Genomic DNA, 15175 nt, shown 5'->3' with positions numbered 1-15175 from the left:
TTATAAAGTTATAGAGTTAAGCAGCATAAGAACAGGCCCTTCTATGCTGATGATCATGCCTATCAATGTCAATCCCAGTTGCCTGCATTGGCTCCGTATTCCTCCGTGCTGTGCTTAATGCTTCTTAAATGTTGTTAATGCTTTTGGCTCCATCACCTCCCCCAGTAACTCATTCAGATTCTAACTGCTCTTTATGTGAAAAATTTAACCCCTTTAAAACCTTCTCCCTCTCACCTTAAACTTATTTTCTCTTGTTTTAGACATCCATCCCTTGGGAAACAGGCACTGGCTATCTCATGATCTATCTGTATCTTAATTTCATATAGCTATATGATGTCACCTCACAGACTCCCTCACTCTAGAGAAAGCAGAGCCAGTCTACCCAATCTGTTCTAGGCTCTGCCATCCAGGAATTTCCTTGTGAATCCTGCTGGATATTCTCTATGTTAATCATGCCCTTCCTATAGTGTGGTGACCAGAACTGTAGCGTCAGTGTAAAAAGCAAACACACTGATGCATCAAACTTCCTGCCTCATTGACAAGGTGTTCTGAAAAGTCAGAAGCCTGTCAGGGTTGTGTGTGTGACTGTGGGATTTGCGCTGAGGGCAAGCTTGTGTATAACCTGGACAATATAAAAATTAGAACTAAATGATACAGGCAACAAGGGATTGGCAAGCCTTTTAGTCTTGCAGTACGGAATAGTGCAAATCATGCCATGAATTGCATCAGGAAGAATGCAGTTTGTGCTGCAATTTGCACTAAAGGTATTCCTTTCCAATACAAAATCTACCAATAACATAGAGTGTTGATAATTGTAAACCTGTTATCAATTGTCCATTAAATCTCATTGTTTGATCAATTACAGCCTATACTTATTAGATCATTAAGTCATTTCTGTAAATTATTGTTTAGTGATGTGAAAAGAATTCTTTGAAATATTTCGTGTCATGTTATTTGTTTCATTGCAATGCTTCTTGTGATTTTTTCTTTTATTATTATTCTAAGGTGTTCCAAATATTTCTCAATTCCTCTGTCAAGTGCTATCCCCTTTTTTCAATTCCTCTGTCTCTGCCTCATCTGGTCTCAGGATGAGGCTTTTCATTCTGGAATGAAGGAGATGTCTTCCTTTTTCAAAGAAAGGGCTTCCCTTCCTCCACCATCAACGCTGTCCTCAACCGCATCTCTTCCACTTCACGCACATCTGCTCTTACCCCATTGTCCTACCAACCTACCAGGGATAGGGTTCCTCTTGCCCTCACCTACCACCCCACCAGCCTCTCTGGTCGGCACATAATACTCTAAAGTTTCCACCACCAAGCTCATCTTTCCCTCCCCCCCACTTTTTGCTTTCCACAGGGATCGCTCCCAATGCAACTCCCTTGTCCATTCACCCCTCCCCACTGATCTCCCTCCTGGCACTTATCCTTGCAAGCTGAACAAGTGCTACACCTGCCCCTACACCACCTCCCTCACTATCATCCAGTGCCCTAAACAGCCCTTCCAGGTGAGGCGACAATTCACCTGTGACTCACTTATTATGTCCGTTGCTTTCCGATGTGGCCTCTTGTACATCAGTAAGACTCGGCATAGATTGGGAGACAGCTTTGACCAGCATCTACGCTCCATCCACCAGAACAAGCAGGATCTCCCAGTGGGAACCCATTCCAATTTAACTTTCCATTCCCATTCCAATATGACTATCCATAGCCTCCTCAACTGTTGTAATAAGGCTGCCCTTAGGTTGGAGGAACAACACCTTATATTCTGTTTGGGTAGCCTCCAACCGGATGGCATGAATGTCAATTTCTCAAACTTATAGTAATGCCTCCCACCCCTCCCCCACTTATCCATTTCCCATCCCCTTTTTCCTCTCTCACCTCATTTTCTTGCCTGCTCATCACCTCCCTCTGATGTTCCTTCCCCTCCTTTTTCTTTCTTCCATGGCCTTTTGTTTCTTTCATCAATCAACTTCCCAGCTCTTTACTTCATCCTTCCCTCTTCAGTCTTCACCTGTTGCCTGTGGTTCTCTCCCCTCATCCCCCACCTTTTAAATCTACTCCTCTGCATTTTCTCTCCAGTCCTACCAAAGAGTCTTGGCCTGAAATATCAACTGTACTTTTTCTCATAGATGATGCCTGACCTGCTCAGTTCCTCCAGCATTTTGTGTGTGTTGCTTGGATTTCCAGCATCTGCAGATTTTCTCTTGTTTCTAATATTCTTCTAAAGGCTTTAATCATTTTTTAAAAATCTGGTTTCAGAACAGTTTGCCTGTAGAAGACATTCTTGAACTTTACAGATTTAGACCCTCAAGTTTTCCATTCTGTAAGGGAATGAAGGTAAGATTATCTATGGGAGGATAAAGACAATAAAAAATCTAAAGTCCTGTTGGTCATTTCATAAATCTCGCTTCAAGATTATTTTCTTTAATTGTTCATTTATTTTGCTTCAAAATCATTTAGATATTATATCGATATGTGTCAGTAATTTGAATTACAAGCAAGCAGTTGTTTCCATCATTGATTCTGGTCAGATACAGAAGCATCACACATTTCCACTCTCCATTTTATTGCAACCATTTTGTATATGCAGCTTTAAAACTAATAGACATATATAACTGTTTCCTGTTGGCTGTTCTGAATCTTTAACAATGGAACAGTTTACTGCAGCTAATTCTTGATTCAGAAGTATAGTTTGAACAATTGTCAGTTTTTATAGTTTGATGTTATTTCCTTAGTTGCCAAATATTGACTTGGATAAAAGAAAATTATTGTAGCTGTTTATATTTACCCCACTTTATAGCTTTCTCCTTCTTCAAAGAAGAATCCATCATTGGTGCTGCCTTCACCCACAATTCTTCCATCTCCCAAACATTTGGGCTCATGCCATCGTCCCACAGCCTAACAGCTCCCCTTCTCCTTACTTACCTCAAAGTTCAAAATACGTTTATTATCAAAGTATGTATTCATTATCCAACCTTGCATTTCATCTCCTAACAGGCAGTCAAAAAACAAATACAAACATTAAAACAAAGACCATCAAACACCCAATGTGCAGATAAAAAACATAACAAATGCAAACAATAAACAAACTGAACTGAACTGAAGTCCACAAAGAGAGTCCTTCCACAGACCCTTAGTTCAGCGCAGAGCAGAGCAGCGGACTGAACCAGCCCATTCCTCCCTCAGGCCCCGACAACACTTACCTTTTTCATCTGTCCTGGTACCTAAGTTGTTGTTCAGTTGCTTCAGTATGCTTTGGCGCCTAGACCCCGCCACCTCGATTTGTCCTGTACCCGGCCTTTCTGATTTGGCCTGGCACTTTAATCAGTTGGAGCTGGGGTCTTCCCCACTCTTGGCGATGGGCTGTTGCCTCGCCTCACCTTGGTTCTGCCACATTGAATTGCCTCCAGGTCCAAAGGGAAGTCGCAGAAGTTGTTCGTGAAGATTGTTTACCAAATAAAGAGTGATTAACAAAGTATTTAGTTGATTTCTTTGCTTCATTGGCCAGAAGTCAGAAGTCGCTGAGATTCACCAGTGCCATCTTAAACTCAAAATGGAGGAGCAACACCTTGTATTCCTTCTGAGTACCACTCCACGAGTCTCTGCAGCCAACACATCATTCTCTGTAACATCTGCCAAAGGGATCCTACCTCCAAACACATTTTTGCCTCCTGACTTGATCCACTTTTTGGAGGGATCGTTTCCTCTGTGGTTCACTTCTCCATTCATATCTGCCTACTAACCTCCTTCAAAGTGCTTATCCCTGCAAGCAGCCATAGTGCTACACCTGCCCATTCACCTCCTCCGTCACCTCCACTCAGGGCCTCAAATAGTCCTTCCAGGTAAGGCAGCACTTCACCTGTGCATCTGCTGGGGTCGTCTATTGTGTCCGGTGCTCCTGATGCAGCCTCCTTTACATTGGTGAGACGCGTCATAAATCGCAGGATTGCTTCATCAAGCACCTCCATTTCCCCCGCCAAAAACGGAACTTCCCAGTGGCCAAACATTTTAATTCCGATTCCCTTTTGTCTTTTTCCTTCCCTTTAGCCTTTTTACAGATGCAGAAGAAACATGAAGTAACAACTGATGATCACTGATTTATGTTACTGATACATTGAATTTCTTTATGGAGTTTGTTTCTTGGAATGGAGGTTGGTGACTGCTGGTGTGCTGCATGGATTGGTATTGGAACTTCGTTACTTGTTATTTATATAAATGATTCTAATGCAAATGGACAAGGTTTAATCAGCATGTCTGCTGCTGACATGACATTAGGAACTGTTGTTGATAATAAAGGTGGTTATTGTAGATTCCAAGGGGATCTTGATCAATTAGGGAAATGGGCTGAAGTGAGTTCAGTACATATGAGTGTGAGGTGATTCACTGCAAAGAGGAGCCAGAACTTACAGCGTACTTTAAATGGTAAAGCACACAGAGAGTCAATAAAACAGAGGGACCTAGGAGGACATACAGTAGTTCATTGAAAGTGCAGTTACAGGTAGACGGAGTGGTAAAAAAGGCATTTAGCACACTGGCCTTCATCAATTAGGGCATGAAGGAATATTATGTTGCAGTTGTACAAGTCAATGGTGAGGCTGTACTTGAAGTACTGTGCACAGTCTTCGTCACCCTGTTATAGGAAAGGCATGATTACACTGGAAAGAATGCAGAAAAGATTTACAAGGGCTTTTGCCAGGACTACAGGATCTGAGTCTTAGGGAGAGATTTTCCAAGCTTGGCCTTTTTTTTGGAATGTAGGAAAGTGGGGAATGACCTTATAGAGATGTTTAAAATGATGAGAGGCACAGATAAGGTGGATGTCTTTTTCCCAGGGAAGGAGAGTCCAAAACTAGGGGGTATTGATCTGAAGCGTCTACTATTCCCTTGCTTCCACAATTACTGCCCTACTGGTTGTTCCTGTAGTTTGTTTTCTGCTACAGATCCTTGCATTTACAGTCTTCCGTGTCTCCTTGTACCTATGCTGTGTTCTGCATGATGATCTGCAAGTCAGACTTTTAACTGAACATTTCAGCTTCAGATTTAGATTCAGTTTATTGTCATTTAGAAACCACAAATGCAATGCAGTTAGAAAATGAGACAGCATTCCTCCAGAATGATATCACAAAAGCATATGACGATACAGACTACACCAGATAATCCACATAACATTTGGCAATCCCCAATCCAGAGTCCGGAGAGGCTGCTGCGTATTAATATCACGCTACCGTCTTAGTGTGATCCCCGGAAAGGAGCTTCAAATCCACCAGACAAAACAAGACCAAAAATTAAAGCTACAAGACCTGCACAAAACCACATAGTTACAACATATAGTTACAACAGTGCAAACAATAGCATAATTGATAAAAAAAACAGACTATGGGCACAGTAAAAATAGTCCAAAGATGTTAAAAGACTATAAGTTTGAAAGAAACCACCACATAGTTTCCACAAGCCCTCAGGGTCCCGATTGACTCATCATCCCACACCAGTGGCAGAGGGGAATACCCCCACTATGGACTTCCACGGTGCCGCCTGACTTAGCCTCGCAGACACAGCACACACTGAAAGTGACCTGACAGCAGCCCATTCCAAGTCAGTCGAACCTCCGACCATCCCCTCCAGCACAGCTTCTCCGAGCACCATCCTCTGCTGAGTGTATTAAGATGCCCCCGCCAATGGCCATCGGCAACGCGACCCCGAGGACTGGGGGCCTGTTCTTCTCTGCAGAGACCCGGACCTCACAGCAGCAATGAAGAAGGTCTTCCTGGAGAATTCCAGATGTTCCTCTGTGCTCCCACGTACGTTTTCATCCGATTATGATTGCGCATAGCTCCCCACTTCAAAAATAACAGATAATCAGCTCAGGAGTGGCCGCTGCAAGCTGCGTCTTGCTGCCATCTTGGATTCCTTTGTTTCAGTGTTATGGTAGTACAGTTGTGAATTTTTGTACTTCTGACATTTTTAAAATTGGAAATTTACAACATTCCCAGGGTACTTCCTGAGTATGTCATTCTCTGCTCTGAGGAGAATGAGAAGCAAGATGTAACACTAGTGCCATCGTCAGGAAAGCTGAAGAATTATTTTATCATGGAAACACCAAATGGTGAATCAATCCGTCACGTTTCCATTTGGTTTCCCCAAATTAGTGAAAGCAATGGATAGCAACCATATTTTTTACGAGTACATCAATTTATTTTCTTAATACAAGAGTGTATTCAAACTGTGTGGCCAACTACAATGGACTGGAATGCAATGATGACTAGTTGGTAGTTGCAAAAGGCTTCTAGAATAATGCCACATGTTAGAAATCAGTTGTGGGAGTGTTGCTCTCTGCTCTGCCCTATGGTTATATCATAGGCCTCCTAGCAGTCAAAAGGAACTGGAGGAACAGATAAATAAAGGTATTAGTTACTCTCAGTTTCCCACATTGAAATCTATTTACATAGTCTTACCCACTTGTTTAGTGCATCAGTTACTCTGCAACTGAATGCTTCAATCTACATTTCTTACAGTGTCATCTAACGTGTCAACAGCAAAACTGAATGCTTAACTCTGCACCTCATCATTAAATCAAGTATGATATGGTGAATATTTGCAGAATTTATGGGATGTGGCTAATCTGAACCCCTCATTCTGCGTCCCTTCCCTTTATCTCCTTATGCTTAGGCCGGGGGTCGGCAACCTGCGGCTCCCGAGCCATTTGTGGCTCTTTCACCTCTGTGCTGCGGCTCCCTGTGGCTTTGGGAAATAATTGGTCAGTATTTAATTAAAATGTATTTTATGTTAGTTTGTTAGCTTTTGAAATGTAATTCTAAATTTGAAGATTATGGTGATCTTGTACAATCTAAGTGTGGCGACACATTTCCTCACAATTAGCCAGCATTCCGGCTAAGGGAGATAGCCTACGGGGGTTTGTGAGTACGCGTCTTTTGCAGCATCTGCGTCCATGGGGGCTGGGTTGAGGGAGGCTTAAAAGCAAGGCTGTTTAGTTCGAATAAAGTTACCTTTGACTGCAGTCTTTATTTTAGCGCTGCGTGTAGCGCTACACCGCTACAACGTGTTTTTTATCGCTATTAATATACATCACCACTGCCAATGCCTGACACCCGCCAGTGCGCGCTTTCTTTTAATTCTTCGATCCAAGGTAGGCTACCTATGTAGTAACCTTCAACCCAACGTCTTTTTTTCGGAGTTCAAAATGTTTTTGTTGCATGCAGAAATGTAATTTCGTTTTCTCTGCAGGAGTTCATCAATTTCAAAAATGCAACACATTATAGTTTGTTTATACATAGCATAAAGGCAAAAAAAACCCGTTGTATGCAGTGTTATTTCATTTTGTGGCTCCCAGTGTTTTCTTTTCTGTGGGAAATGGGTCCATATTGGCTCTTTTAGTGGTAAACGTTGCCGACCCCTGGCTTAGGCAATCCCTAGCCAAGTCCATCTTTAGAGTAGTGAGCACTGATGCCAACAGCACTTTACGGGATGGTCACCATCACCAATGTCATAACCCTACTCTTCAATAGTTGCCAAAACAAACTTATATCCATCGGTATCATCCATCTCTTTTGTCACTGTTATAATAAGCACAGTAGTGAATCTGTGCTAGTGAGATTCCATAAACAGTGAAAAGTTAATGACCAAGTAGTCTGTCCCAGCGATTAATGGTCAAAGGATAGATCCAAGACATCAGGGATAAATAACCCTCCTGCAAGTAGAGTGATTTTTTCAAACTCAGTTGAGAGGGCTGGAGTCATGGGTCTGATATTAAAGCACTCCTTGCAGCGCAGCAGTGTATTGTAGATCTGAAACAGAAGACAGGTATGGAAGACCGCAAAGGTCTGAATAGCTCTGTGTTCATTTCCAATGATACAACTTTTCCAATTGTGTTTAATGTTGTTACAATCATGCATTCAATTACTACAGTGAGAAATTTTTTTTCTTTGTATAAGTGCTTAGTAAGTACACAAAATAGCTGGAGATCTGATCTTATCATCTGGGACTATGAATCCCTGTTATAAACCCTGCTTGCCACTTTACTATAGCTCACAGTTAAAGGAATTTTACCAGACATCTGAAGAAAGGTTAATCCAATTGTTATTTACTTCAGTCTATGGGATAGACAGCAGGAATCTAAAATTTGTCTCCTCTAAGGAGCATGGTGCAATGTTGCAATTGTTGACAACAAATAATATTTCTCCGGGTGTTGATCTTTGATTCAACTATATTAAATGTAGCCTAACATCACTGCCCTGATTGGCACAAATACTATTAACGGGGATAAATCCATTTAAAATATTGGCAAATACGATGGTAATCTGCCTAACTGTGTCGGTTTAGCAAATCTGATCTGTAATTTTAAATTCACAGTTTATTGGAAACTGTTGGAATGTGTGTTTCAGAGAATGTGTGATAGAGGTATTGTTTCCTTTTATCTTCCAGGGACGTGTTCAGCCATCTAGTTTGTCCATGCATCCTTTTGCAATGCTGACTGCAGCCTGTGCAGCAGAACATGCTAAAAGATTGAGTGAGTGGATTATATCTTTTTATTTTGAAGGTTGAGCTACTTAGTCTTTTTCCCTCAAGTTTTTCCCAGGTAATTTGTACAGTAGGATAGAGTCGTAGAGTTATATAGCATGGAAATAAGCTCTTCAACCTCTTTATCCATATTGCCTTGCAAACTAGTCCAATCTGCTAGTATTTGGCTCATCATCCTCTAAACCTGTCCCATCCATGTACTTATCATGATGGCTTTTAAATGTTGCTATGGTACCCAATTCAACCATTATTTCTGGCAGCTCGTTCAAATACACACTGTCCCTGATCTCTCACCTCTTAACCATATCCCTTCTCTTTTTAGCACCTCTTCCCTTGGAAATAGACTATGTGCATTTACCCTGCAATGTCTCTCGTGGTCTTATCTACTATTACGTCACCCCCTCTCCTACGTTATGGGGCATAACGTCTAGTCTATTCAACGTCTCTTTGTAACTCAGGCTCTCAAGTCCAAGCAGCATTCTGGTAAAACTTTTCTGCACTCTTTTATAGGTTAATAACTTTTCCCTATGACAATGTGACCAAAACTCCAAGTGTAGCCTCACCCATATCTTACATAACGGAACATGACTACCCAACTCCTATGCCTCTACCACACCCGTGACTCTGCTTTCAGTGAATTGCACACTTGTACTTCTGTGTCCTCCTGTTCCAACGCACTCACCAGTGTCCTACCCTGGTTCATATCTAAAAATATAATACCTCAAAATTATCTAGATTAAAAGCCATTTGCTAATTTTCAGCCCACATAACTAGCTGATCAAGATCTCCCCACCAAGTAATTTTTATTAACCTCTGCATTATCTGCAACACTACCTATTCTACTGTCATCCATAAAATTGTTAACCCTGCCCTGTAAACCACTAGACACAGGCCTCCAATTTGAGAAATAACCCTCAACCATCACCCTTTGCTTCCTACCACTGACCCAATTAAGGAACCAATCCACCAACTTCTGTGATCTAACCTTACAGTCTAGCATGCCATGAGGAACCTTATCAAAGGAATTGCTTAAATCTATATAGACAGCAACGGTTGCTCTACCCTCCATACCTTCTTCGTTACCTCTTTGAAGAATTCCAAGTGATTTGTCAGACACAAATTCCACCCACAAAACTGCGCTGATGGTCCTGAATCAGGCCTTTCTTTCCAAACATTGGTACATCCTGTCCCTCAGTATCCCCTCCAGCAATTAACCAGTTGCTGATGTCCAAGCCTGGAGTTTCCTGCCTTGCCTTTGCTACCCCTTTTGAACAATGGTACCACATTAGCCACTCTTCAGTTCTCTGCAACCTGTGGCCAGGGTTGAAGCAAAAATCTCTGCAAGGGCCTCCGCAATTTTTTCTCTATCTTCCCATCGGGGTCAAGAGTGCAATAGAATTCTGTTAATCTGCTTTCCAATTAGGAAATCGCAAGAGTTTGTCATGTGGCTCTCCAAGTGATATTTTCAATGTTCCCTTTAAACTCACCTGGTTCTATTGCAGTGTTCACTTTAATCTTACCTTGAGTTCACTGAAATACCAGTGAGTAGCATTTAAAAAAAATGTGAATTAATGTTGTTGGATTATCAATAAAATAACATCTGATAGTCTGGAAAACCTGCTAGTCTGGTGTGATCAAAGTCCTAAGAATACAAAATTAACAGTTTTATTTAGATAAATAACCAATGCATTTTTTATTTTATCTTCTAAGCTACTCACTCAAACTGGAAACAGTTTGAATATTAATTCATTGTATTTGGACATCAATAGCAAGATTAGAATTGATTGGTGTTTCTGATTGTTGAGTTGTGAATCTTCCTAATCCATTGTAAATAACAGTTAAGTAACAAAGTTAGTGTGCATTTGAATCACTTGAAATAAGATAAGATGAGGATATTTGTCAAATGTATGTCAACACGTACAATGTCATGTATTGTTTGCTTCATTGACTAACACTGTCCAAGCTTGCGCTAAGGGCAGCCTGCAGGTTTTGCCATTCTTCAAGCATTAACATGCTGACAACTTCCTAACCCTAACCTGTACAATTTAGGAAAATGTGTGGAAACTGGCACAGCCCAATGAAACCCACATAGTCGCAGCAAGAACGTACAGGCCCTTACAGTCAATAGCGAGAATTAAACCCCTGTAAAGTGTTACCCAAGCTACTGCACTACCATAATGCCCTCTAGTGGCACAGTAGCCATAAGGGGGCAAAAGCAGTTTGTGAACAATCACAACAATTTAAAATGGTTACCTTTGCTGTCCCCAATTGTCATTTAATTTCTTCATTTCTCAAATTTTCAAATTTCATTTCAACTCAGATTTTTGAACTATCAGTCCTGCTACATAACCACTGAATTACCCCAGTCCTAACGTTAGTTTAATGCTTTAACATTTGTTAGTGTTTCTTTCAAAGGATTTAATTTTCCATGGTACTCAAGACAATGAAATTAAGCTAGATAATTACATAAAAGAGGATATCAAAAGTTTTTTTCAAATATATGAAAAGTAAAAGGGAGGCAAGAGTGGATATTGGACTGCTGGAAAATGATGCTGGAGAAGCATGGGGGACAAAGAAAAAGTGGACAAACTTAATAAGTATTTTGCATCAGTCTATAGTAGCAATATGCCAGAAATTTGAGAGTGTAGAGGGGCAGAAGTGAGTGTTGTTGCTATCATTAAGGAGAAAGTGTTTCGGAAGATGGAAAGGCTGAAGGTGGTTAAGTCACGTGGACCAGATGGATTACACACCAGGGTTTTGAAAGAGCAAGCTGAATAGAAAGTAGAAGCATTACTAATGATCTTTGAAGAATTACTAGATTCTGGAATGGTTCTGGAGGTCTGGAAAATGGCCAATGTCACTTCACTCTTTAATAAGGAAGGGAAGCAGAAGAAAGGAAATTATAGGCCAACTAGCCTGACTTTAGTGGTTGGGAAGATGTTGAAGTAATTACTAAGGATGAAGTTTTGGGGTACACAGAGGCCCATGATAAAATAGCCCAATGTCAGCATGATTTCCTTAGGGGTAAATTTTGTCTGATAGATCTGTCGGAATTCTTTGAGGAAATAACAGGTAAGATAGACAAAGGAGTATTTAGTCTCCTTTGTTTACTTGGATTTTCAGAAGGCTGTTGACAAGTTGCCGTATCTGAGGCTGCTTAACAAGATAAGAGCCTATGGTATTACAGGAAACATACTAGCATGGAGGGAAGATTGGATGACTGACAAAAGGCAAAGAATGGGAATAAAGGGGCCTTTTCTGTTTGGCTGTTGGTGACTAGTGGTGTTCTGCAGGAGTCGGTGTTAGGACTGCTCCTTTTTACATTATACTGTATATCAGTGATTTGGATGGCATAATTGATGGCTTTGCAGCCAAGTTTGTGAATAATACGAAATAGGTGAAGAGTTAAGTAGGTTGAGGAACCAGGGTGTCTGCAGAAGGACCTAGACAGATTAGGAAAAAGGGCAAAAGAAGTGGGAGTTGGAAGATAGTGTAGGGAAGTGTATGTTCATGCAATTTGGTAGAAGGAATAAAGGCATAGACTATTTTCTATTTGGGAAGAAAATTCAAAAATCAGTGGTGCAAAGGTACTTAGGAGTCCTTAAACAGGATTCCCTAAAGATTAACTTGCTGGTTGAGTCAGTGGGATGGAAGGCAAATTCGAGGTTTGCATTCTTTTCGAGAGGATTGGAATACAAGAACAAGGATGTAATGCTGAGGCTTTATAAGCCATTGGCCAGAGTGGGAGTATTCAGAGGAGTTTTTGGCCCTTTATCTAAGAAATGATGTGCTGGCAGTGGAGACGGTCCAGAGGAGGTTCATGAGAATGACTCCAGGAATGAAAGGGTTAACAGATGAGGAAAATTTAATTGCTCTGGGCCTGTACTCGCTGGAGTTTAGAAGAATGAGAGGGGTTTAGTTGAAACATATCAAATATTGAAAAGTCTGAATGTAGTGGATGTGGGGAAAATGTTTCCTATAGTGGGTTAGGACCTGAAGGCACTGTCTCAGAATAGAGGGACTTTCATTTGGAACAGAGATGAGGAGGAATTTCTTTAGCCCGAGGGTGGTGAATCTGTGGAATTAATTGCTACAGATGGCTGTGGAGGCCAAATGATTGAGTAAAGCAGAGGGTGATAGGTTCTTGATTAGTAAGGGCATCAGAAGTTACAGGAAAAAGCAGGACAATGGGATTGAGAGGGATAATAAATCAGCCATGATGAAATGGAATAGCAGCCGCAATGGGCTGAATGGCCTAATTTCGCTCCTATATGTATGTCTTATGATACACTTGATTTCTCTCCATAAACAATGATATATTTATTATCCCTGGAAATTGGTTACATATGAGCAGACAAAATCTATACCGATTTGTACAAGTTACAACCAGAAAGTTTAAACAGCATGAGTATCTGAATGGTATATGGCAGTGTAAATCATTTATTTAATATTAAACTGACCATATTTTTTTCTAAATAGGTATAAAACTGAAAGTTAGGAAAACCGCCTTGAAACAGATCTCTCTGAGTCCTCCTACCACAAGTCGAGAAGTTGGCCAGCCTCAGGACAATTATAGTGGGATTCAAGAGAATTCTGTATGTACAGTCAATACAGACATTTAAGGAATAGTGAGTAGAGTGGGTGAGAGGAACAGCAATTGTTATTAAAAGAATAGACATCAATTTTTGGATGAATGAATATCAGTTACTAATAGCTTGGAAGAACTTTGCTGAAAACAAGATAAATTGCTTTGTTATTGAAAATATTGTGCAAAGTAGGTTGACATGAAAGTTTGTTATAATTGGACTCACAGTATTTGAAACCCCAGGCATTCATATTTTCAGGGTTGTGCAGACATGCATTGTTATGCCTTAGAGTGGAGACTTTAGAATTGTTAAAACTTAAACACAGGAGGAGATATTTTTGTTCTATCATGTCCATGCTGCCCAAAAATAGACTCTAGGAAAATCCATTTCCCCGTTCTTTGACAATAGACAATAGGTGCAGAAACAGACCATTCGGCCCTTCGAGCCTGCACCACCATTCTGAGATCATGGCTGATCATCTACTATCAATACCCGGTTCCTGCCTTGTCCCCATATCCCTTGATTCCCCTATCCATAAGATACCTATCTAGCTCCTTCTTGAAAGCATCCAGAGAATTGGCCTCCACTGCCTTCCGAGGCAGTGCATTCCAGACCCCCACAACTCTCTGGGAGAAGAAGTTTTTCCTTACGTCTGTCCTAAATGACCTACCCCTTATTCTCAAACCATGCCTTCTGGTACTGGACTGTCCCAGGATCTGGAACATATTTCCTGCCTCTATCTTGTCCAATCCCTTAATAATCTTATATGTTGCAATCAGAGCCCTTCTCAATCTCCTTAATTCCAGCGTGTACAAACTATTTTCTCTAACGTCTCTGTGTAAGACAGTCCGGACATCCCAGGCCTTTGGTCCATAGTTCTGTTAATTATGGCTTTCAAAATGGTCATGCAGTATTCTTCATAAATGCTGAGGTTTCCTCCCTCCAAAACTCTTCATATTAGTGATGTCAGTGTCTCAATTGTGTGTAGTTTAAAATTGTCTCGGCATTGATACTCCCACCACACATTTCCTACTTCCCTCTAAACCTTCTACCAAATAACTAAAATAGTATTCCTCAGTTATTGTCCTCACAGCAGGACAGATCCATCCTATTTAATCAGTTGCAGATAATTTGATGCTCACATTTTTGATCACAAAACAAAATTAATTTGCATTAGAGATTGTCATTGAAAGCTTCCCCTTTGTAATAGACTATATTTCCATACTTAAGGATATTTGAATGGATCAGGTTAACAATGTGGATTTATTTGGTGATCATTAGGTAATCAGCAATATGCTGCATTTATTCAACCAAGTTGATTGGTAGCTTGACTCACAAACTTGAAAGAAATTGCTAATTCAAGAAGCTTGATAATTTCAATGTACTTAGGTGTATTTCAATTAATGGCTTCATGATCCAGAGCATAGGGGCAATATTGACTGATCACCATTTTTATATCTGAAACCTGATTTTGGAAAATTAAGTGAAGCATGAATGTGAACATAAAATGGGACATTCCCACAGGATGTGAATTAATGTACAAATGAACACTGCATGAATACTTTTATACAGTATAATTAAGAGGTTATACTGGTTACTGGTTATACTTAGGGTGCTGCAATTAAAATGATTTTGTGGGAATTTGTATACTTCTATTTGTAAACAAGTGGCCAATCATGAAAAGACAATACAATATAAGAAACTGGATGCTAAGCAGAGTTTGAATAAAATATTGATTTTTTTTCTTTCTTTTCTTTTTCAATCTTTTTATTAATTTTTATAAAAAAACATAACATAGTATTATATTAAATAGGTTACGAATACATTAGACTTAGAATTAAATTAGTAACAAGATAACAATATCTTATTAAACTATCAGCAAAAAAAGATCATACAATAATCAATCAAATCTATATTGATTATACATGAAAAAGATTAAAAATAATTATCAAAAGAAAAAAAAGTATAAAATACAAGAAAAAATGTATATTTAATAAAAAAAATAAACCTAAACTAACATGGGCAATAATAACAGTTTATATGTACATGATAGTG

General features: G+C 40.1%; 1 protein-coding gene across 2 annotated transcripts in view; it reads left to right on the top strand.

Annotated features, from left to right (window-relative positions):
• LOC132392246 (uncharacterized protein C2orf80-like) overlaps positions 1 to 14797 on the top strand; it is a 35637-nt gene extending 20840 nt beyond the window's left edge. For both annotated transcript variants that reach the window (XM_059966085.1, XM_059966086.1), the window contains exons 7-9: positions 2259 to 2336; positions 8439 to 8523; positions 13014 to 14797. In XM_059966085.1, coding sequence (XP_059822068.1) covers positions 2259 to 2336; positions 8439 to 8523; positions 13014 to 13156 — 306 coding nt within the window. In that variant the 3' untranslated portion in view covers positions 13157 to 14797. The remainder of the gene's footprint in view (positions 1 to 2258; positions 2337 to 8438; positions 8524 to 13013) is intronic.
• The last annotated feature ends 378 nt before the right edge of the window (positions 14798 to 15175 follow it).

Source organism: Hypanus sabinus, chromosome 4 (assembly GCF_030144855.1).
Source record: "Hypanus sabinus isolate sHypSab1 chromosome 4, sHypSab1.hap1, whole genome shotgun sequence".
Taxonomy (NCBI): Eukaryota; Metazoa; Chordata; class Chondrichthyes; order Myliobatiformes; family Dasyatidae; genus Hypanus; species Hypanus sabinus.
The sequence above is the reverse complement of the archived record's forward strand: the minus strand, read 5'-3'. Positions and strand labels throughout refer to the sequence as shown.